This window comes from Colletotrichum fructicola (genome assembly GCF_000319635.2).
Source record: "Colletotrichum fructicola Nara gc5 chromosome Unknown KSG_Nara_v1_contig06, whole genome shotgun sequence".
NCBI classification, from domain to species: domain Eukaryota; kingdom Fungi; phylum Ascomycota; class Sordariomycetes; order Glomerellales; family Glomerellaceae; genus Colletotrichum; species Colletotrichum fructicola.
Window position 1 is genome coordinate 3,004,299 of NW_027094056.1, and position 20,634 is coordinate 3,024,932.

Here is a 20,634-nt window from a genome sequence, read left to right on the forward strand (position 1 = left end):
AGGCATTGGAGAAAATAAAGTGGAAGCTGGCGTAAGTAGAACCAGCGGCGGGCGAAGGAAGGGTGTGGCAGACAAGACACCCGACAGAAGCAGATTCCAGTCAAGGTCTAGCCAAGCCAAGCCAACACAGGGGACGACGAGTCGGACCGGGGGTGTGAGCGTGGGTAGATTGAAGCGTGCTGGGTTCCGTATGAGAGGAAAGGCACCAAGAGGCCCCGGGTGGATAAAGGGAAAAAAAATTAGGGACGTGGCTGGCCTGTGAAAATCGCGCTTCCCAGGTCGTGGAGGACATGGGTGGTGACAGTGGTGCAGGTCAGCAGCGAGAGGTGCCACGGGGCGGGAGCGCTTGCCGGACGGACTGCGGACTGACGACTGCAGCACACTGGAGCTGGAGGTGGGTGCTGGACAATGGGCCGAGATGGCGGGCGACGTGAGCTTGCTGTTGTTTTCCACCTTACGGCAAAGTTCCTACTGATACCTTGGACCAACCTGCCCACAACACCACCCTCCAATCCTGCGATTGTCGTCATCACCCAGCTGCATCGTCCTACTATTGGCCAGTTGAGTCACAAATCAAAATGATCGGAAAAGGTTGACTCTCTCATTTCATTCCATCTCAAGATCGAGTCTCCAACCATGTTCTGGTCACCTAATGAAAAGGAGAAAACGCTGAAAACAAAATGCAGCTGGAACACATGCTCAGACAAGCGTTGGCTACGCCGCAGGTGCCAGAGACTACCTATGCCTGAAGAAATGCACATGGCGAGGTGCCCTGGTCTCGTGTATCTGAGTCTCAAGCATGTGCGAAAGAAAGACGCGATGCGACGCAGAAAGAGACATTCACCTGTCTGGCTGCAAAGATGGCAATGATTAATCTCGGGGAGCCGTCCCAGCGTCCGATGCACCGGCTCGCAGCGGAAACGCGCGTTTGCTCAGTCGCACGTCCAGCACGGAGGGAGTCTGGGATTCCCACCACTCGGTCGCCCCTTTGGGGGCTAGCGTGGCCCGGTCTGAGCTTCGAATCTCCTATCCCTGCAGCCCTGTGCTGGAAGAGGGGCAAAAGGGGTTTGGGGGATTCCCACAGCGTCCCCGTATCGGCGTATCCAGACCTCATTACGATGGACGGGGCTGCAAGATTTGGGGTAGGTAGGGGAGCACTATCGAAGGCTATTGCGGAATGCCAATTTGCCGAACCTGTATCTTGTGTTGATATTACGATGGCCACCTTCGCCAAACAATACGAGACAAAGGACCAAAGAATGGAAGTCAGGTATCGACAAAATCGCCAGAGAAGCAATCCATGCCTTGCCATTTCCACCCGGCAGGATTGGCAAGGTGGCCTGAACAGCTGAAGAGAAAGCTGCAATGCTACCACACCAGAGCTGTCTGACACCAACGAGCATGATGCTGTGCGAAACCAAGAACAGGCACACCTCCCTTCGCCTCACCATGCCTGACCATCCATTGCGGTTGTCGCTTGCCGTTTCTCCAACTTGATGCAGATGCATGTACAAATACTTTGCCGCCCCCCTTGACTGTCATTGGGCACCCGTTTCATCGCCGCTATGCCCTGCCCTGGCATGCACTGAGACCTGCTGCCGACGAACTCACGATGCGGCGGCCCCAGTTGCTTGGGGCCAAACATACAGCGATCCTCCCTCTATTTTGGGCGTTCCGGTTCTCTCTGCCAGGTGTTTGGGAGTCGAGCGTTACGTTTGGAAAAGTCTGGGACGGGTAGATGCCTGGGATGATCCCGCCTGTTCGGACTGCACTTCATACAGGTGCTCAGACGCATCTACACAGGCTCTGTCATGGCCTCCGCTTGTTCTCCGGGCCAGGCAGCCTCCGAAGCAGCTTACCTCCGTAAAGCCGCCTTAGCTCATTTCAGGTAGACCTGCAGCGCTGCAGAAGTTCTTTTTTTTTCCTTTTGTTCTTCCCTCTTTTTCATCATATGATTGAGATGAGGCATTTCGCAACGCGGTGAAGGTATGGCAGAGTAGGTTGTCGGCAATGGAAGGTCTGTGCAGATAGGAAAGGGCCGGGCATGTTGCGTCGAAGCGTTCAACCGAGTGCTTCTTTCCTTCCTTGCACCTGTCACCACCTCCCCTCCTGCTGCATTCTGCAAGCCTCACATCAGGCACCTTTCCATCGTCCAATTGTTCACGAAGGCAGTCACCGCCGTCTCGTCCGATGTCGTCAGCATCCCGTCCCATCCAAGGCATCCCGCCCCCACGCCCGCGCATTGCTAGCACAATCTGCGCATTCCCAACTGTTCCAGTAGCTTAGCTCTGCCACATGGGCCTCTTCTCATCCATTTCCTTCTCCCCTTCTTCTCAACATGTGTCCCTCTCGTCTTCCCACCTTTCCTTGTTACTGAGACCTGCAGCTGCCACGCCTCATTGATCAATCATTCAAGTACCAAATCCATCGGAGTAGCGGCGGTGCCACAGCTCCTCTGGTTGGCAGCAGCCCTTGATTCTTCGCTCGCATCTTGGCATGTGAAGTCCTTTCCCCCCTCACCACATGACATTACAGCCCCTCAACCCCTCTAATGATGACAACTCACCACAAGCCTCCACTTCGACCCGGATTTCCCCCGGATTATTCTCTCAACCGGCCAGCTGCTCAGCTCTACCACATGTTCTTCGCTTGAGCATAGAACGCTGTTCCCGCCCTCTCCAGCCCGACTCAACCCACTTCATGCCATCGCCTGCATGTAGGTGGGTGTCAACAGGAGCGTTTTAGGAAGCAGATCACATGAAATGGTCCTATTCGAGCCTGCTCGAGGCATCTCCCACCGTATCCACGACCAATCATCTATCGATCCGATCTGCGTGTGTGCCACTTCTCCGCATCCCCCGCTCTCTCCGGGGGTCATTGCACCTCCGATGATCCCGATGCGGCCGATCACACGGGGCGCCGTTCGTGGACACCAAATTGCAGGCGGCCAGCTGACATGCCGAGTTCATACGTGACCTCGGACGACTAGGTTGTTAATTATGCACCGTTCCCGTCGCCTGCCCAGTGGCCCTCCATCATAACCATTCTTTCCGAACACTTTCCTTGACAGCTGGGTTGAGCTCTCACTCAGCTGACAAAACATAGGTCTATCATGGATTACACGGCACCTTGAGGCACCGCGTAGTAACCGTGCGATGGCTGTTGCTACGATATGAGAATCTATCTCAGCAAATATCATCACACGGCGAGCAATGTCGTCACAACGGCCGTAAATTACCCGGGCGCCCTCTCATTCTGCTTTCGCCAAGACGTCGCCGTCCTGATCTCAACGTGTCCGCCTCCACGCGCCAGAGGGGCACACCAAGGACGCCGCTGGCGACAACGTCGAGGACAGAAACGGCACAGACGCAAAGTTCCGCCGCCGTGGTTCTAAGCCACATGGCATTCTTCAAGCCTAAGGAGGCTATCTAGAGCTTCCGATAGCTAGCACTAGGGTTCATGGTCGGCTATCGTTGCCGTCTCTGCGATTTATCCGACAGCATGGTCAGGATCATTGAGCAAAAGACATCGCTCTATTGAACAGACAAGCACAAGTAGGTCATCAAGCAAGTGTTTGGCTTTGCGGCGCAAGGTTCCGAAGACAACTCTCTTGCAGAGATGAAGTCGTGTCAGTCATAGCTGATTGGTCCCTGATTCAATGCAACGCACCCCGGACAACTCAACTTTGAGTGGATCCCATTGCCGATCCCACTTCGATCTCTCTGGAAGGTGTAGTCCACCGAGCTCACCGAATCAGAAAAGTTGGGACGGACGATTCGGACACGAACACCCCCCATACAATTATGGTTGATGGACAAGTGCCGGCGGGGGTACCCAATGGTTGCCGCTATTATAAGTGTCGCTGCGTACGGAGTTTGCTCCGGGCTAGGCAGAGGCTCACGGTCTCTTCAACGACACCAAGTGGATTCACTTCTAGCATGTTTTCATCAGTTGCGATAGTCCCGCACGTATCGACTTGAGCGTGCCGGCGATAGAATCGTCTCCACGTGTCGTCCAGTAGCCAGGCTCGACTGTTTTCTACTCTCGCACTTCCGTGTAACCATGCAATATCGGTCTTCCCAGAAGTCTGGCCAACGGCCAACAGCATGTCCCAATGACGGCTTGAATCCCAATATCCAGGTATTCTTCTGACGATACCTGTTGCCAAGAAACTTAGTAGGCGGTGGGCGCGTAGCCAATGGGGGCTGCCATGAGGAGGCCGTTGCTTGCCGCGTTCGGGAGGGTGTCTCACATTCCAGACATGGCTGTCTGTTCCTGTCAATCGAAAATCTCGTCGAAGCCGAAGAGGACGATCACTTTGATCAGAATTGGCTCCAACTGGGCTTCAGGATCTCAAGAAGACCCAGTGCTTACAGACCCTATCTGTCAACATGTCTGAGTGTGTCGGCCAGAACCTCGCGTGGCTGGCGCAACGCATGGAGTGACCGGCAGGGGATAGATCGCATGCAGAAGGCTCCGGAGCAGGCACGTTGGCTTGTGGATATCCGCCCTGCTGGGACCGTCTAATACGGAAGTGATGGACGTCCAGAATTACTTGGCCACGCGGCTGAAGAACTACCGAAAGTGATCTGGCCAAGGGACGGAAGACTTGGAGTGAGGACGGAGGCCAAAGAGAGAGCCGCATGCAGTTGTGTCGAGAAGGAAACGGCGATGACGACAGGCCATCTCTTTATCGACCTTTGAGCCCCAAGCAACGCCAACCACCCTTAGTGCGAGCGCGGGTCGAGGACCGGCTGCAGCCTCACCCTTCTCGCCCTTCGACCAACAACAGGCAACCCCACCGCCGATTACCACCAACACAGCCAGACCTGTCCCGTCTGGTCCAAGCTGAGCGCTCTAGAAGCTGGCATTCCGGGGTGGCGCCTCATTCTTATTTTCTTATTCTTACTTGAGTTGCAGTTCTTCCCTTCCCATTTTGATAGCCTGGTCTCCTCAGGGTTTTCATCGCCTTCAATATTCAAAAGGGATCTTCTCACCTTCCCTTCTCCAGCTTTGCAATCCCAGGATTCCGCCATAGTCAACCAGAAAAATCATTCCATCCTCGCGTCGCCCAGGATGAAGTCTGGAATCCTCGTCGCCGTCGCCGGCGCCGCTGCGGTGACCTCGGTCACTGCGTTCTCCTTGCCCTTTCACTTCGGCCGTCGCACCGTCCAGGGTCACGGATACCTCAGCATTCCGGTTAACGAGGTCAAGCCCGACATGAGCGAGTTGTCTAAGCGCGATGCTTTCGAGGTTCTCATCAACAATCGCCAGTTCTACTATTCTATGGACAGTGAGTATCACTAGGGTCCTTCCTTATATGAACTCGACTAACGAAATCCACTTCATAGTCATGATGGGTACTCCGGGTCAGAAGGTTACGGTCCTTCTCGACACCGGCTCCTCAGAGCTCTGGGTCAACCCCGACTGCAGCACCGCTTCCACCGCCAGCCAGGCCCGCCAGTGCTCCGCCGCCGGCCAGTATGTCCCTCGCAACAGCAAGACCCCGCCCATCGGTCCCTTCGATTCCCGGAAGCTCAACTACGGCGACCCTTCTCAGCCGTCAACCCAGACCAGCGCCGAGATCGCCTACTACAGCGACACCATCGGCCTCGGCTCCGGCACCGTCCTCAACCAGACCTTCGGGGTCGTCACCAAGAGTAGCGGCATAGCAACCGGCATCCTTGGCCTCGCCCCCGACCTGCGCAGCGGCTACGCTCCTGGCAAGCCCTACAGCCTGGTTCTCAACAGCCTCAAGGACCAGGGCGTCATCAACGTCCGCGCCTTCTCCCTCGATCTGCGTCACGCCGGCTCGGACACTGGTGCTCTCATCTTTGGCGGTGTTGACCAGGGAAAGTACATCGGTAAGCTCGAGAACGTCCCCCTCATCGCCGGTTCGCGCAACGAGCCTCGGTAAGTTTCATCCCCTTTGCCAAAATCATCCCGTGTCATTCTCTTCTAACGAACCCCAGCCTTGCCGTCACGCTTGGTGGACTGGGTCTCTCCCTGCCCAACGCCCAGGCCAAGACGTACACCATCTCCGACGACGACAAGAACGTGATGCTCGACTCCGGCACCACACTCACCCGCCTCCACCCCTCCCTCGCGAACCCCATTCTCGCAGACCTCAAGGCCACATCCGATAGCGACGGATACTGGGTCGCCGACTGCAACCTGCGCACCCCGCCCTTGTCCAACGGCGGCAGCGACGCCTACGTCACCTTCCAGTTCAGCCGCAAGGTGCTCCGCGTGCCCCTCAGCGACTTCATCCTCGATATCGGCCCCAAGACGGGCGTCTGCTACGTCGGCCTCGTCACTACCAGCGACCAGCAGATCCTCGGCGACAGCGTCCTGCGCGCGGGCTACTTCGTCTTCGACTGGGACAATCAGGCCGTCCACATCGCGCAGGCCTCGAACTGCGGCAAGGAGCAGATCATCACCCTTGGCAAGGGCACGAGCCCCGTCCCGGACTCGGCCGTCGGGCTCTGCGAGGGTCCCTCGGGCGACGTCGACAGCAGCAGTGGAGGCTCAACGACAGTAAGTACCACCACTACCACCGCCAAGCTTCAAGTATCGACCGGACCCATCGACGCCCACGATACTTCCTTTTCAATCTCCTTTACTTTGCCGACCTACGGGCCTGTCACGCCTACTGCTTCTGCCTCTGTCTCTGCCACTACCACTGCTGCTGCGACTGCTCAAGAAACCTCAAAGACATTGACACCTTCTTCTCAGACGACCTCCTCCTCCGGCACCGGCACCGGCACCGGTACGCAAGGCACATCCTCGTCCACTACCTCCTCGAGCGACGCGCACTCCGCGGCTTTCTCCTGGGCCTCCGACTCCAGAGACCTTTGTCTACTCCTCGGCAGCCTCATGACGTTGGCGGCTGTTCTTTGGAATGTCCAAGACCCTTTCTTTGGATAAATGCTTTCATTGAGCTTTATTCTTTCCTTCAACTTGGTCTTGGGTGGCTTCTTTGCTTGCAAATTTCTGGAGTGGAAAAAAAGCATGGCTTGGCTTGGTTTGCTTTGATTGAATGAACTGATTGCATATGAGACTCGAAAAAAAGAAGGGCAGATCGGGTTCTCTTGGTAACGCATGCATGCATTGGGAGGAGTGTGGAATCTTTTCTTGACATTGGGGGTAGGGTAGGGGACTGACTGCATCGGGACGGCCTGGATTTGTTGCGCCTGAGCTGGTTCAGCCAGGCACCTTTTCTTTTCCCTTTTTCTTCGCTTTCACGACCCGTTATGATACCCATGAAGACGAACAGTGGCTTTCTGTAGCATAGACAGACAGCCTTATTCCAATAACGATTACTTCACATCATATCTGCTCTACTGCCCTGCATCCAATTGAACTCATTTGATTCTACCCATCCAGCCAAATCTAAGCCAAGTAGCTAGATCTGGTCTACCGCCGAGAAGCGCCGCCTACATAACAAGGTCTCTCTTCCCTCCTCACCACTTTCTGTTCAGGGTCTAGAATCGGAGAATTCGCCGAGACACCAGCCAAACCCCTTCCGGCTGTGCGGGCAGTAAGCAACCCAATAAGCTGGATTCAACCAACAACGACGACCCCGTAGAAAGAAGGCTGGCTACTTTCACCCGTCTCGCTACTCTCGCCGAGTGGAAAGTCCCGGTAGCTTGGGCTCCGGAGCGCTCCTCTTACGGCTAGAGCTCAAGTTTAAACAAGCTGCCTCCCCTCTCTCGGCACCACGTCTCCCGACAAGGCGGAGAAGACCTGGGCCTGTGGGCGGTGAATCCCGCAAGAGACATGTGTCTCAACGCTCAGCTTTGATTTTTGGCAACTTCCTAGTCCCGTCGCCACGTGTGGCCGGGTTTGACACAAACCTGTTTGCATCGAGAGGCTGAGGCCTACTTCAATGGCAAACGGGAGCTCGGGCATTCTTTCTTCTTGCGAGACACTGCGGATACTGTCCGGGCAGCTGGGTTTGTGTGAAAATCAGACTGCACTACTGAACGAACTAACTTTTGGGTATCTAGCTAAGAGCAAAGTGTTCAAATGCCACTTGAAAAGAGCCGCAAAGGACGGCAGAGGTATGCTATAATGTGAAGAGCAAGATAATTTGGCGTGAAATGTGGCCGATATATCGTCTCCAATGACGAAGTCTCTCCTCACGAATGCACCAGCCCCCCGCGCCAAGCTCTTTTGTAATCGCAAACGCAAACGCAGAAACGGCAAACTCAAAGTACGCCTCATCGTTCCATCTTCTCAGGACCATCGTCTTCATCGCGTTTAAGCCTTGGTCTTAGCTTTCTTGTTGGCGGCAGTGACGCCGGCCTCGTCGTTGGCACGCTTCCTAGACTGGGAAGGCTTGGGGTAGTCCCAGTCGGCTGGAAGGTCAGGCAGGATGCTCTTCTGAATGGCATCGGCCCGCTTCTCTTCATCCAGCGTGTCAAGGACGATGTTGCGAGACGTCAGAGCGAAGCGACGCATACCCTTGGGGTCGACCGAGTGCTACAGAAAAGTTAGATGGAAGTCTTCACAAAAAGGGACGGGCAGTCAAACCTCGTAAGCCTGATGGATGCGAGTTCCGTGCATCACCACCATATCTCCGTGGCGGACAGGGAACTTGAGGCAGGGGAGGTTGTCCTTCTTGACTCCCATGTACTTCTTCTTGGAGCGGAAGAGCATCTGCGCAGGGCTGCCCAGAGAGAGGGTGGCCACTGTAGGGCCCAGGGTGTCCTCACCATCATCGTGGAACTGCCATCGCATTAGCCGCAAGAAGAATGATTGGACCTTGAAATACTTACGCTGATTCTGTCCTGCTCCATGTATCCCAGAGACAGCACCTCGTTGAAGTCGACGAACTCCTCAGAGATGGTTCCGCATCGAACCGCGTTCATGTTTGCCTCTCGGAATGAGGCGTTGGTCTTGTCGACAGTGATTCTGCCAGCCCATTGCATCCGCTTGAGGGCACCAATGATGGAGTTGGGCGCATCACTGAAGGGCTTCGAAGCGACTGCAACAGCGAACTTGTAGGGAGCACCCCAGTTCTGCATGAAGTGGCGGGTAAGCTTCTCGCTCGGGTCTGCAGTAGGTTAGCCCAGTTCTAGTCAGGAAGTTCTCATCAAAGGGGAAAAGACTCACGGTTAGGGTGGATGGCAGGCTTTCGCTGAAGGCCAAAGTCGTTCGTGGCTGTCTCATGGAGAAGGTTGAGCCACATGTCGTCCGGGCCGCCCACTTCAGCGTTGATGGCCCTGGTCGAACGGAAGACGGTCACAGATCCAAGAACTACCGAGTTCTTGATGGGATCAGGAAGGAGATACTGCTCGGCGGTGTATCCATTCGCAGTGTAGGTCTTCTGCAAGATCTGAGGGGTGGCAGTCCAAGGCTTTGAGAAGACCATTTTGGAAGTACGATCTTCCTCGGCGTGAACATGGCTCAACGGGTAAGGTGCAGGCTTGGCATCCAAGACGAAGTCGCAGTCTGAGGCCTCGTAAGCCCAGCCTGTCCAAAACTTGCGTCTCGAGCAGCAGCCACACTTGGGACAGACCATGCCAACCCGCATGTACTTCTCCGTTCCCAGGGAGCCGTTCGCCGCTGTGCCAGGAAGGTTGGGCTTCAAGAGGAATCCAGCTGGGAGGACATTGTTGGTCCGCTCCTGGAGAAAGTTCTCTGAGTAAGTCAGAGACTCCTTGACGACTCCAGTGGGGAACTCGAAGTAAGCCTCGCAAGTCTTGTTGAGGCAAGCCCATCCATCAGCAAAGATCGTCTTGCTACCCACATGGCAATGTCTACACCAGGCCAAGTGAGCGGCGCAGGGCGAGGCGAAGGTAAGATCTTGAACGCTGATGTTGGAGGCGAAAACAAACGCTGCGTCGCACCTGCCATTCAGACAAGTCCAGGTCTGAGAGAAGATCTGGTTGGAATCGGTGTTGCAGCTCGTGCATGTGCGCGGCATCTGGGGGAAACCAGGGGTCAAAGAAGTTGGCTGAGCCTCGGGTTCCCACCAAGATGGCGTGCTCCGGTCTGTCTTCTCGAGCCGAACCTTCCAGATCGAAACACCCTCGGAGGTGCTGGTGTCAATCTCAGACCAGATGTCGGTGATGGAGAAGAAGTCCAGCACATTGTAGACATGATTGGGCTTGAAAGATGCCAGGGGATACTGGTCACCTGCCAAGGCCTTAGTAAATGTTTCAGACAGACTGGGGAGACTGGCTACTTACCAAGAATGACTGCGATAGGCAGATACTGCTCCTTGGCAGCGATAGCAGCCTTGACAAGACCCTCAGTAGCTGCGCCAGACTCAGTTCGAACGTAGACTCCATCGTCATTCTTCTTTCGTCCACCTCCGCTGATGTCATGTTAGCGTGTTTTTTTGGAAGGATATTGGTGATGACTTACATAGTAGTGATGACGACCTCAGCACTAAGCATATCGCGCACAGAGACATGCTTGTTGATCAGAATGCCTCGGGCGATCTTTGAGTTGGTGTACATGCTGCTCTCGTGCGCCTTGTAGTAGCCCACGCTGTCGCAAAGAGCCTGGCGGTTGTCAGCCCAGACCGGGGCTGTCTTGGAAAGGACCGCCATCGTTGAATGAGAGTGACGGTGAAGATGAGTGCACAAGGGGGTTGGTTGGTGGGAAGAGGTCTCCTAACGTCAACCTCAAGTATATATAGCAGTCCTCAGCTGTCTAGATTGACATGCAGAGAGGCGTGCAACGTATCCTTGGAATTGATCGCTTTGGGAGGAAGGGTGCTCCTGTGACAGAGAAAAGGTCGTGGCAGCTTCAGGGTGCTGGTTGAGCCTAGAACGTCTGAGGTTAGCAGGCTGATGAGATACTGATCGAATGTGCAGGAAGTCGTGGTAAGGCGAAAGAACACGCACTGGGTCAGGTACTGGCAAAGAGTGTGGAGGGTGTGGGCGGAGGCAGAGGTCGAAGGTGGGGAGAAAGCGGAAAGTGGTGGAAATGTGGAAGAAGGTTTGAAGGACAGCAAGAAAGAACGAGCAGTTCGGTTGGGAACTGCGAAGGAGACGGATGAACGAGGGTACTGTATGATGTAGGTTGGTACTGTATGATGTTAGATTGTGAAAGAAGGGTTGGAGGAAGTCATGTGGTGGTGGTGGTGGTGCTGGTGGTTGTCGTGGTAGAGGATGAAAAGGAGGGAGGGGTGAGGAGATGTGAGGGTGCCTTTATAGACGGTAGAAGGGACTCTGAAGGGGTCACGTGGGTGGGGGTGACGGGCAGAACAGGAAAGACCGCGCCTGATCGTGCTAGGAAGGAGGAGAGGGGGGGGAGGAAGAAGGCTTACCTCAACGTTAGAGACGCAAGTTTCAAAAGACTTGTGTGATGTAGGACAGTGCTATGGTATGTTAGATTGTGAGAGATGAATTGGAAGAAAGGTTCCTAGTGACTGGAGATGAGGTTGTGGTTGTGGTGGAAGAAAGGAGGGAGGTGTGAGGAGGTGAGGGTGATTTTATAGACAGCAGAAGGGACTCTAAAAGAGTCACATGGGGGAACGATCAGCACAGGAAGGAGCGAGCATAATCGTCCTTACAGGTTGTAACATAATGGGAAAGAGAGCAAATAGCATGGATGGAAGGGGCTTTGAAGAAGTCATTGGGGAACGGGCAGCATAGGAAAGACATCATTCAATCGTTTTTGCGATGCAATGTGACCAAAACGAGGGTATACTTGAATGGGTATACGATGCTACAGAGTAGGAGACTGCACCTTGTTGATTAAGATTGGCTAGTCTTGTTCGTCTTTGAAACATGTGATGCAACGAGAAAGAGCATAGGGAAATGGGACAGAGAAGGGGGACAGAGAAGGGGGACAGAGAAGGGGGACAGAGAAGGGGGACAGAGAAGGGGGACAGAGAAGGGGGACGACGAGGAAAGGGGACGACGAGGGAAGGGGACGACGAGGAAAGGGGACGACGAGGGAAGGGGACGACGAGGAAAGGGGACGACGAGGAAAGGGGACGACGAAGATGAGGATAACAGTAAAGATTTTAAACCTTCACTGACCTTAATTGAATCTTCAAATCTTAGGTATACCGTAGCAAATTCCGGTAGATAAAGAAGAAAAAGACTTTTTGCGGTGTTGGTAACAGTGGAAGGGAAAACCAAGGAAAGTTGAATTAAGCCTTTAAATAGAAGTCCTGAGGGAGTCATATGTGTGTAAATAATGCAGCTCTGATATAGGGACAGGCTGATTCTCCGGAGAGAAGAGGGCAACTGAAGGTGTTACTGAATCGGGAGTGAATGAGAAGTATGAGTAGGCCACGGTCTGGGAGGTGGAGCGGGGGATGACACCAAAGTACATATTCTTGATTGAAAAGATCGATGCCTTCTTACAATTTCGAGAACGAAGAAACGCAGAATGGGAAAATACAGCCTTAAGTTCGAGATACCGGAGTGCCTTCAAGATTCGGAAACATCTCCTTCTTACCCCGTGGTATAATGAATAGACACAAAGGCAGGGGATCCGGTATGGTCTACATCAAGATGATCGGGAGGCGCCGCGTTCGCTTGTGTTACCATGGAGAATCAAATGTCATTCCCTCCAATATAAACTTGAGTGTGAACGAGACAGGAGACTTCAAGTTAGCTATCCAAAAAGCGAAGAGGGAGAGAGCTTAAGTGTCCACATATATCATATAACGTTCTCAATGGCACCTTCAACATATCATGCTGGTCTCGTCATGTTGCGGAGTGTGAAAAGGATCAGAAGCAGGATGAAGTACAAAATGTACACCGACGTTGCTGGAGGTCAGCAATATCAGGTTAGCTGTTTGATTGTACGTGCCGAAATTGGTGGACTCGGGACGGACAAGAAGAAACATTGGATGCTGAAGCTCATCTCTGAGAGAGTGAAGAAGCAGGGCTTAGTATATGCCCAGTGCACTTTTAAATCTGCAGCAGACTCTCATGACACTCAGAACAAAGCCGGTATGAGAGAAAAGGGGCCTCGGGAAGTAAAATAGCATAATTGCCGGCGTCTTCGCGATTCCATACCTGTGGAACGTCTTTAGTAAGTGACAGCAGAGTTTGAAAACAGTAGAAACAGAATTGAACACTAATGCATAATGCACTGTGGTTTAGAGAGGAAACTTCTTCGAAGCTGAGAGAGACAATGACTGGAAGACACTGCGACAAAGGAGTGGGAAAAGAGAATCATCGCTAGAGTACAAAGCAAACCCCGCCCAATCCTGTCTGGAGAGGTACATGGGAGCATTTGTATTTTTAGAATACGAACGGTCGGGCGCCTGCTATGTACATTGACGCGTGTGGACGTACAGGACAGGCCGGAGAGAATACGTCGACGCTCTAGAAGAGTTACAGAGGGAAAACTTTCAGTCCCGAGTCGTGTCTACTACCTAGCGCTTCTAGGAAATCACGATGGAGGCACAAGGCATTGCCATTAGCAGCAAGAATAGAACTAGACAAGCAGGGCCGTCAATCTTGCGCAGACCCTAGGACTGCTTGCTTCTTGCAATGACTTGACGTTGAACGTGGGTTGCAATGATGACTCAGACGCGTGCGACAAAGACAAGTGTAAAGAAGGTTTTCAACAATGAACCTGATTGGCTTCGCAACTATGCGATGGCGCCGTTGATTGTTGTCTACCTTTAAGCAGGGCCAAACAAAACGATAAAAAAAAACCTGCCAAAAGCTTGAAGTGCTGGGCCAAAAAGCAAGGAGGAATCAAGTTGCTAGTCCAGCTTGGATGTTATTTTAGATGTCGCTGCATGGGAACCAGGCGGTGTCCATTCCGCTTTTTCCAAAGCTGCATGACGAGAATCGCTCATGACTCTGCCAAAGTTGATGATGTTGCCGGCCCATGAGCCTCCGCATGAACCGCCCCACGAATGGTCGCGTCGCCCCGTAATGATGCAGATGGAGAGCGGTATTCTTGCGCGGCCCACAAGATGAGATTGGCAAGAATCCGGGGCCGCGGCGGGAATCAATTCCGCGCCGGAGATTCAAACAATTGACTTCCGGGGTGAGCCGTGGGTCTCGGTTGACGAATGACCCTTGGGTATCGGCATCTCTGTGGCCTCGGAAGAATCTCGGTTAGGGGGGCTAGCCGTTTCCTTGGCAGTTGGGGAAGAGCCAGTTTGGCCCTCGGTCCCCGCTGGCTAAGCTGCGCGCAACGGTAAAGCAGAGCTGTACATAAACGCCGAGCTGCCACTTCAGCAATGCCGTTAACCAAGGCCCGACCGGATGAGACCTCTTCCCAAGCGCCCTATTTCTAAGACGTCGGTCACCAGAAGCCATGCGCTGTTTGATTGCGACATGGATCATGAGTAGGCAGAGTTTAGAGCTATGGGAAGCTCATCGCCGGTGAGCCAATGACGGCCAGGATTGGATGCTGACGCTGCACCTTCGGCTCCTGACATCGGATCGCATCTAGGCCCAGCTGCCGTTAACGCGTTAGCAATTTAGCCACCGAGATCGTCGAAAATGACGGCCGGCGGCATGGCCACAATGACTCGGGAACCTTCCTTTCCCAGCGCTAGACAGAACAGGACGGCAAGATGCCGCACTACCACGCCGCTCTCTCTGCCGAGGTGAATCAAGTCACACCTGCGTGGGGAGAAATGCGGAGAAGTGGGGGAAGCTATCTTTCTCCAAGTCTTGGACGTTCTGCATCTGGCTGCCGCAGCTGCAAGAAGCAGGGGGCTTTCGACGGGGTGCCGTCACAGTTGCCCAGGGCACAGCTGCGCAATGGCGAAAGGGATCTAAACTCGGTCCAGCCCCCCGGCAAGCGGAGGCAGAAAAGGGAGGGCCCTTGGGTAATGGGGGAACCTAGCTGCCGTTCTCTGCCACTTTGCTGTCATTTTTGTTTTCCGTCAAACAAAGCCGGCAGTGAGCTCTTCTCTTCACCGAGCCTCGTGTCCACTTTTTCCGTTCATTCAAAAGTCCCAAGAACCCCCCATTTTCTGGAGCTGGTATTGACATTCTCACGATCGGACTTGCTACGTGTTTGACAGGAGCTCTCAAAGTCGCGACCTCTTTTTCACTCTGTATCTTCATTCCAGCTAGGAAGTTTCATCACTCAAGATGGTTTTCACGTCGCCAAGTTGGGTCCCCAAACTGCCCATCGGTAAGACATGCCCGCCAGCCATCCACGCCGTTGCGATGCGGCCAATGCTCATTCTTTCTCCACAGATCCCCCCGATTCAATCACAATCGGCGAGTTCATGAACAATGAGCAATACGGTCGCTATCCTCTCGTCAAAGCCAGAAACCCCTACACCTGCGGTTTGTCCGGCAGATCGTACACAGCATCCGAAGTGAAACAGCGAACCGATTACTTGGCGCGGGCGATCTCCAAGAAGCTCGAGTTCGCACCAAACGAGGGGACAGAATGGGACAAGGTCGTTGCTCTCTTCTCCCTCAACACCGTAAGTTGACCTGCTGAAAATCCCAGGCGACTCCAAACAGCTGTGGCTGATATGTTCACAGATCGATTACATTCCCTTCACACACGCCGTCCACCGCCTGTCGGGCATAGTAACCCCGGCCAGTGCCGCGTACTCGGCTCAAGAATTTGAGCACCAGCTGCGATCGTCCAACGCCAAAGCTATCTTCACATGTATCCCGCTGCTCGAGACTGCGCTCAAGGCAGCCAAGGCAGTCAACATCCCCAATGACCGCATCTTCTTGTTGCCAGTTCCTGGCGTTGATCAGAAGACACCGTACGCCACCGTGGAGGATCTCATTCAAGAGGGCAAGTCGCTACCTGAATTGGAGCCTCTGAAATGGGTCAAGGGACAAGGCGCACGACAGGTCGCATACTTGTGCTACTCGAGTGGTACATCTGGTTTGCCTGTAAGTGAAGCTTGGCGAGTGTGGATACTTCTGGCCCGACTAACACCAACTTCAGAAAGCCGTCATGATCTCACACCGAAACGTCATTGCGAACGTCATTCAGTTCAGAACATACGAGTCCGTCGCCAGGAAAGAGCTCGGCATTGAGACACAAGCTGGCTTGGGCCTGCTGCCCTTCAGCCATATCTACGGCCTGGTGGTTGTCGCGCACTGCGGTACCTACCGTGGAGATGGGATCATCGTGCTCCCCAAGTTCGAGCTGAAGCAGTTCCTTGCCGCCGTCCAAAAGTTTAAGATCAACTGTTTACCAGTCGTAAGTTCGTTACCGCTCGGGTGTCAGCTCCGATGTCTAACTTGTGTAGGTCCCGCCAATTGTGATCCAGGTTATTCGCAACCAGGAGTTGTGCAGCAAATACGATCTCAGCAGCGTGCGCTTTGTGTACACAGGCGCGGCACCCCTCGGCGCGGAGACCGTTGAAGAGCTGAAGAAGCAATACCCGAAGTGGAATGTCGGCCAAGGTTATGGTAAGGCTACTTCATCCGCAAGCAATTTCGAGCTGTAAACTGACGAATGCTAGGCATGACCGAGACCTGCACTGTCGTTTGCACGACATCTGAAATTGATATCGACGTTGGCTCTTCAGGATCCCTTGTCCCAGGTACCCGCGGAAAGATTGTCGACCCCACGACGGGCGAAGAGATCACAGAATACAACAAGCCCGGCGAGCTGCTCGTGCAGAGCCCCTCCGTGGTCTTGGGCTACCTCCACAACGAGCGCGCGAATGCCGAGACCTTTGTCTGGCATGAGGATGGTCGTTGGATCCGTACTGGTGATGAGGTCCTTGTGCGCAAGTCGGCTGCGGGCAATGAGCATCTTGTTATTGTCGACCGTATTAAGGAGCTCATTAAGGTGAAGGGCCACCAGGTTGCTCCGGCCGAACTCGAGGCACACCTCCTTACCCACCCAGCCGTGTCCGACTGCGCTGTCATTCAAGTCCCCGACGAGCGGGCCGGCGAGGTGCCAAAGGCCTATGTCGTGCGCGCCGCTTCATATGCCAGCAAGCCTGAAGCCGAGGTCGCGGCCGATATCTGCAAGCACGTCGAGGAGCACAAGGCGCGGCACAAGTGGCTCAAGGGCGGTGTCGAGTTCGTCGATATCATCCCCAAGAGCCCCAGTGGCAAGATCCTGCGCAGGTTGCTACGTGACCGGGAGAGAGATGCTAGAAAGGCCAAGGGCCCCAAGCTCTGAGGGCCGCGATGTTGTGATTTTGTACGACGGACTGGAGTGTTTAGATGGGTATGATTGATGCGAGGCTATCACCTAGACAGACAGGCGCATCATATTTGGATAATGTTATACGCGCTCTATGCTTATATTTAGCGATTACTGCCTACTACTCACTGTGCTGTTTCTGCTGAATACGAGTTCAGATTGACGGTTCCGAAACCACGTGCGTCCGAGCCCCTTGCTTCCCGTGAACTGTCAGCAAGCGTCGGAAGTCGAACAGAAAACAAGGTACATTGCTGAACGACGCTGAGCTTATTTCTTTCGGCCAGGCCGTTTTCCAACACCGGAACCTAAAATGCGAAAACACCATTCGTCATCAACTTTGATCGTCAATCGCACTAAAGTCCTCGAGACTCGCCAACCGAACCCCATAGGCTCCACGAGCATCAATGCTTAGTATTCTTAGCATCCCTCCTCAGCCGACGATCCAAAACACCAAGCCACGAGAAAGTCGCAGGAGGCGTAAACAAGCCCTTGACCGATCACCAAATATCCCGCGGCAGGAGGAAATAGCATGGAAGCAATCCACAGAACAAGCAGCAAGAAGGGTAGAAAAGACACGATGCCATTCGCAGGAACACACAAGAATGTGGGGGCGCCAGGCCCCCGGACCGGGGTCTGAGGCGACATGCCCCGAGCGATGGCAGACAGGGGTGCACCCAGCGCCCGGGGTCGGTTTCGTCGACAACCTCAAACGTCTGCGACACCTTCTTGCACCGTGGATCCCATCGCTCCCGACTCGGGAGCAACGCGCCAAGCGAAACGCAGTCGAGGAATTCGCAAGTCGGCCAGGCACAATACACGCTAGCCCGCGGCTGGCTCTTCCTCCCGACAACCCAGCCCATGTTCGCAAGTGGAAAGCACGATGCTCTGATTCGTCCAAGGCTCCCGACCCTACGGACAAAAGTGCTCGCTTCAAGTGTTTTGTATGCTGACTACAGCCGTTCGCACTTCAACTCCTCGGAAGCCTCAAACAACCTCCCACCAACCAGCGGGCGATCAGACCCAGACTGACTTGTCCCAACTCTCACACACAACCGAGTCCAGGCGAAACAACGACAACACAAGCTTATCCCCTTCTTTCGTCCCTGGTCCTTCGCCCGTCGATTTGAGATGGTTCGCTTCGTGACGGGCCTGTATGGCTCGCCTTTAGCCTGAAGACATGTTCTCCTTTGAAGGGCATACCGAACAAGCAACATGACTGGGCCCCAGGTTCGTCAACCCATCCCCCGGTTTTGGTTCACCCCTGTGCCACCATTCGGACGGCTGCAACCCATGCCCATGACGGGATGTGCTCGTGCAGCAAGACCGTTTATCCTTTTTCGCCCGCCTTAAGATAAACCTAACCTGCCACCCCAGATCCGTCTCTTGTCTCTTGACTCTTGATTTCCCCGGGTTTCTGGGAAATTCCGACGACACCAAAAAAGCGTTCCAAGATATTTCCTTTCTTGATCTTCGTGGGAGAGCGACGCGCCGCGAGCTTGGCAGCCAGCAAACCCTTCTTTCTTTAATCTTCGATATCTTTAATATCACTTTCATTTCTCTTTCTACGCCCAGGATGTTGACCGTCCGCTCCCCAGTCGCCGCCCTGGCGTTGGTGCTCAGCTTCCTGAGCCTGACCGATGCCGCGCCGCAGAACCGAGGAAAAGGAAACGGACGAGGAAATGGAAACAGGCAGACGGCACAGCAGCAGGCCGCGAGGGTGCCGCAGGGTATCTCGCGTGCCACCGACGGGTCCATGATTCTCGACATGACCGCCAACGTCAAGTAAGTATATGAAGATGGTAAACCTGTGTAAGTGGCTAGTGGTCTCTAACAACCTTCAGTGGCCTCGACCTTCGCTTCAAGATCTCCGGTCCCGCCGAGCAATTTACCGCAGCAAGCGGCGTCCCTGGCGCTGCCGCCCAGCCCGGCGCCCAGGGCACACTCGGCCTGAATGTCCTCCTCCACGGCGACGGTGGGCAATCCTTCTTCGACATGCCGAACCAGGGCGTCCAGCAGAACCTCGCCGGCGTCGCCGTCCTCGCTCCCGATCCGAACCTCTTCTGGGGCGGCGGCCAGGGCCTCCAGCGCACCGACGGCGTCGCCCACTCTCAGGCCGTCAATGACCTCATCCAGCAGACGCTGCCGCAGATGATGGCCTTCAACCAGTCCAACGTCTTCTTCACCGGTGTCTCCGGCGGCTCGCTCATGCTCTCTGGCTTCTTCATGCCCGCGCACATGCAGAACTTCGCGGGCAACGGCGTGCTGCTCAACTGCGGCGGCCTCGAGCCCCAGGTCAACGTCCAAGACCCCGCCGCGATCGCCAACACGCGCATCCACTTCCAGAGCACGAAGCAGGAGCTCTCCTCGCTGCAGCAGTCCATTCCCGCGGCCATCAAGGCGTACGAGCAGATTGGCACCAGCAGCGGCCTCAACGCGCAGGCGCTGAACGCGAAGCAGACGGTGAACAACTCGCCCAACGGCGGCCACTGCGCATTCGACGAGCAGGGGTTCGTCTCGGGTATCCAGTTGGTGGCGGACAACTACGCGACCATCATGCAGGGCGGCACCGGCGACGTCAACGGTATTGGAAACGTTCTGACTGGTGTTGCTGGCAACGAGAACTTGCAGTTCACCGGATCGAGCAGGAGACGTGACGAGATCATTGGTTGAGATGGTGCGGCTTTCTCTTGGAAAGAATATGATACCACACCTCTGTAGGGTAGCCGAAGAAACGAAGATCAAGTTATTTGGGACAGGCATCATTCCCGTGTTCTCATGTTCTCCGTCCCCGTGATCCTGCTAATGCGCTGTTTGTAGCTGACTGTGATCATCTGAAAGCTCCAATTCTTTGTACAAGCGCCACGCATGTTCACACATATCTGTGTTTTGGTCTCACGACCAAGCTTATCCTGCCGGACGCAACTGATATCTACTAGTTCTCCTATCGTCACAGCACGAAGCTTACGTTGCCTGTCTTTCTGGCATCTCCACGGGCGACCTGAGCTCAGAGCTCAGCATCTCCTGCGCCGCGATCTCGTTTGCGCCTATTTCAGGAATGACTTCAGGGTATGAGCCTTCCAGTTCGATGGCAGGCAGGCGAGGGATGCAGTCTGAATGAAGTTGCGGCTTTTCGAATCCTCTCTTATCATCTAAGGCGTCCGATGGGGTTACTTTCCGCTTTCTTCTCCGCTTCAAGGACCACATGCCGGCAGCGAAGAGTAGCATAAAACTTGTTCCGCCTATGATGGCTCCAACTACGCCTGCAGAGGACAAACCTGTTCATTCAATATTCTGTCAGAAGCGGAACGCATCGAAACATTAGGAAACAGTATTCTCCGGCGCACCTGAAGCAATTGACTCCACTGGTTGCGAGGTAGCCTGCGAGGTAGCCTGCGAGGTAGCCTGCGGAGTGAACACTCCAGGTCTCATTTCGGTAATCGTGGCTATTACGATCTCGGGGTAGCCAGGCTCAGTACTACCGAACCCGGTAAGGGCGAAGATTTGTGTGCGGACAGCGGTTGTCAGCAACGACTGAGGGTATGAGCTCAT

General features: G+C 54.4%; 4 protein-coding genes across 4 annotated transcripts; 3 read left to right on the top strand and 1 right to left on the bottom strand.

Moving 5' to 3' along the window:
- Nucleotides 1-5,076: 5,076 nt before the first annotated feature.
- On the top strand, nt 5,077-6,927 carry SAP2-0 (Candidapepsin-2; the record flags this gene model as incomplete). Its single annotated transcript, XM_032025747.1, has 4 exons — nt 5,077-5,293; nt 5,352-5,913; nt 5,973-6,537; nt 6,736-6,927. The coding sequence occupies 4 exons, from the start codon at nt 5,077-5,079 to the stop codon at nt 6,925-6,927; spliced, it is 1,536 nt and encodes a 511-aa protein (XP_031877677.1).
- Nucleotides 6,928-8,262: 1,335 nt separating this feature from the next.
- CGGC5_v011096 (uncharacterized protein) lies at nt 8,263-10,562 on the bottom strand (the record flags this gene model as incomplete). The annotated part of the gene is made up of 6 exons (XM_032025748.1): nt 8,263-8,484; nt 8,536-8,730; nt 8,781-9,058; nt 9,118-10,143; nt 10,197-10,324; nt 10,375-10,562. The coding sequence occupies 6 exons, from the start codon at nt 10,560-10,562 to the stop codon at nt 8,263-8,265; spliced, it is 2,037 nt and encodes a 678-aa protein (XP_031877681.1).
- A 4,479-nt stretch (nt 10,563-15,041) lies between these two features.
- AFT1-1 (Acyl-CoA ligase AFT1-1) lies at nt 15,042-17,061 on the top strand (the record flags this gene model as incomplete). Its single annotated transcript, XM_032025750.1, has 6 exons — nt 15,042-15,084; nt 15,150-15,385; nt 15,447-15,812; nt 15,868-16,125; nt 16,175-16,337; nt 16,391-17,061. 6 exons carry the CDS (start codon nt 15,042-15,044, stop codon nt 17,059-17,061), a joined length of 1,737 nt encoding a protein of 578 aa, XP_031877688.1.
- A 1,597-nt stretch (nt 17,062-18,658) lies between these two features.
- Nucleotides 18,659-19,755, top strand: CGGC5_v011098 (uncharacterized protein; the record flags this gene model as incomplete). The annotated part of the gene is made up of 2 exons (XM_032025751.1): nt 18,659-18,867; nt 18,927-19,755. 2 exons carry the CDS (start codon nt 18,659-18,661, stop codon nt 19,753-19,755), a joined length of 1,038 nt encoding a protein of 345 aa, XP_031877689.1.
- Between the last annotated feature and the right edge of the window lie 879 nt (nt 19,756-20,634).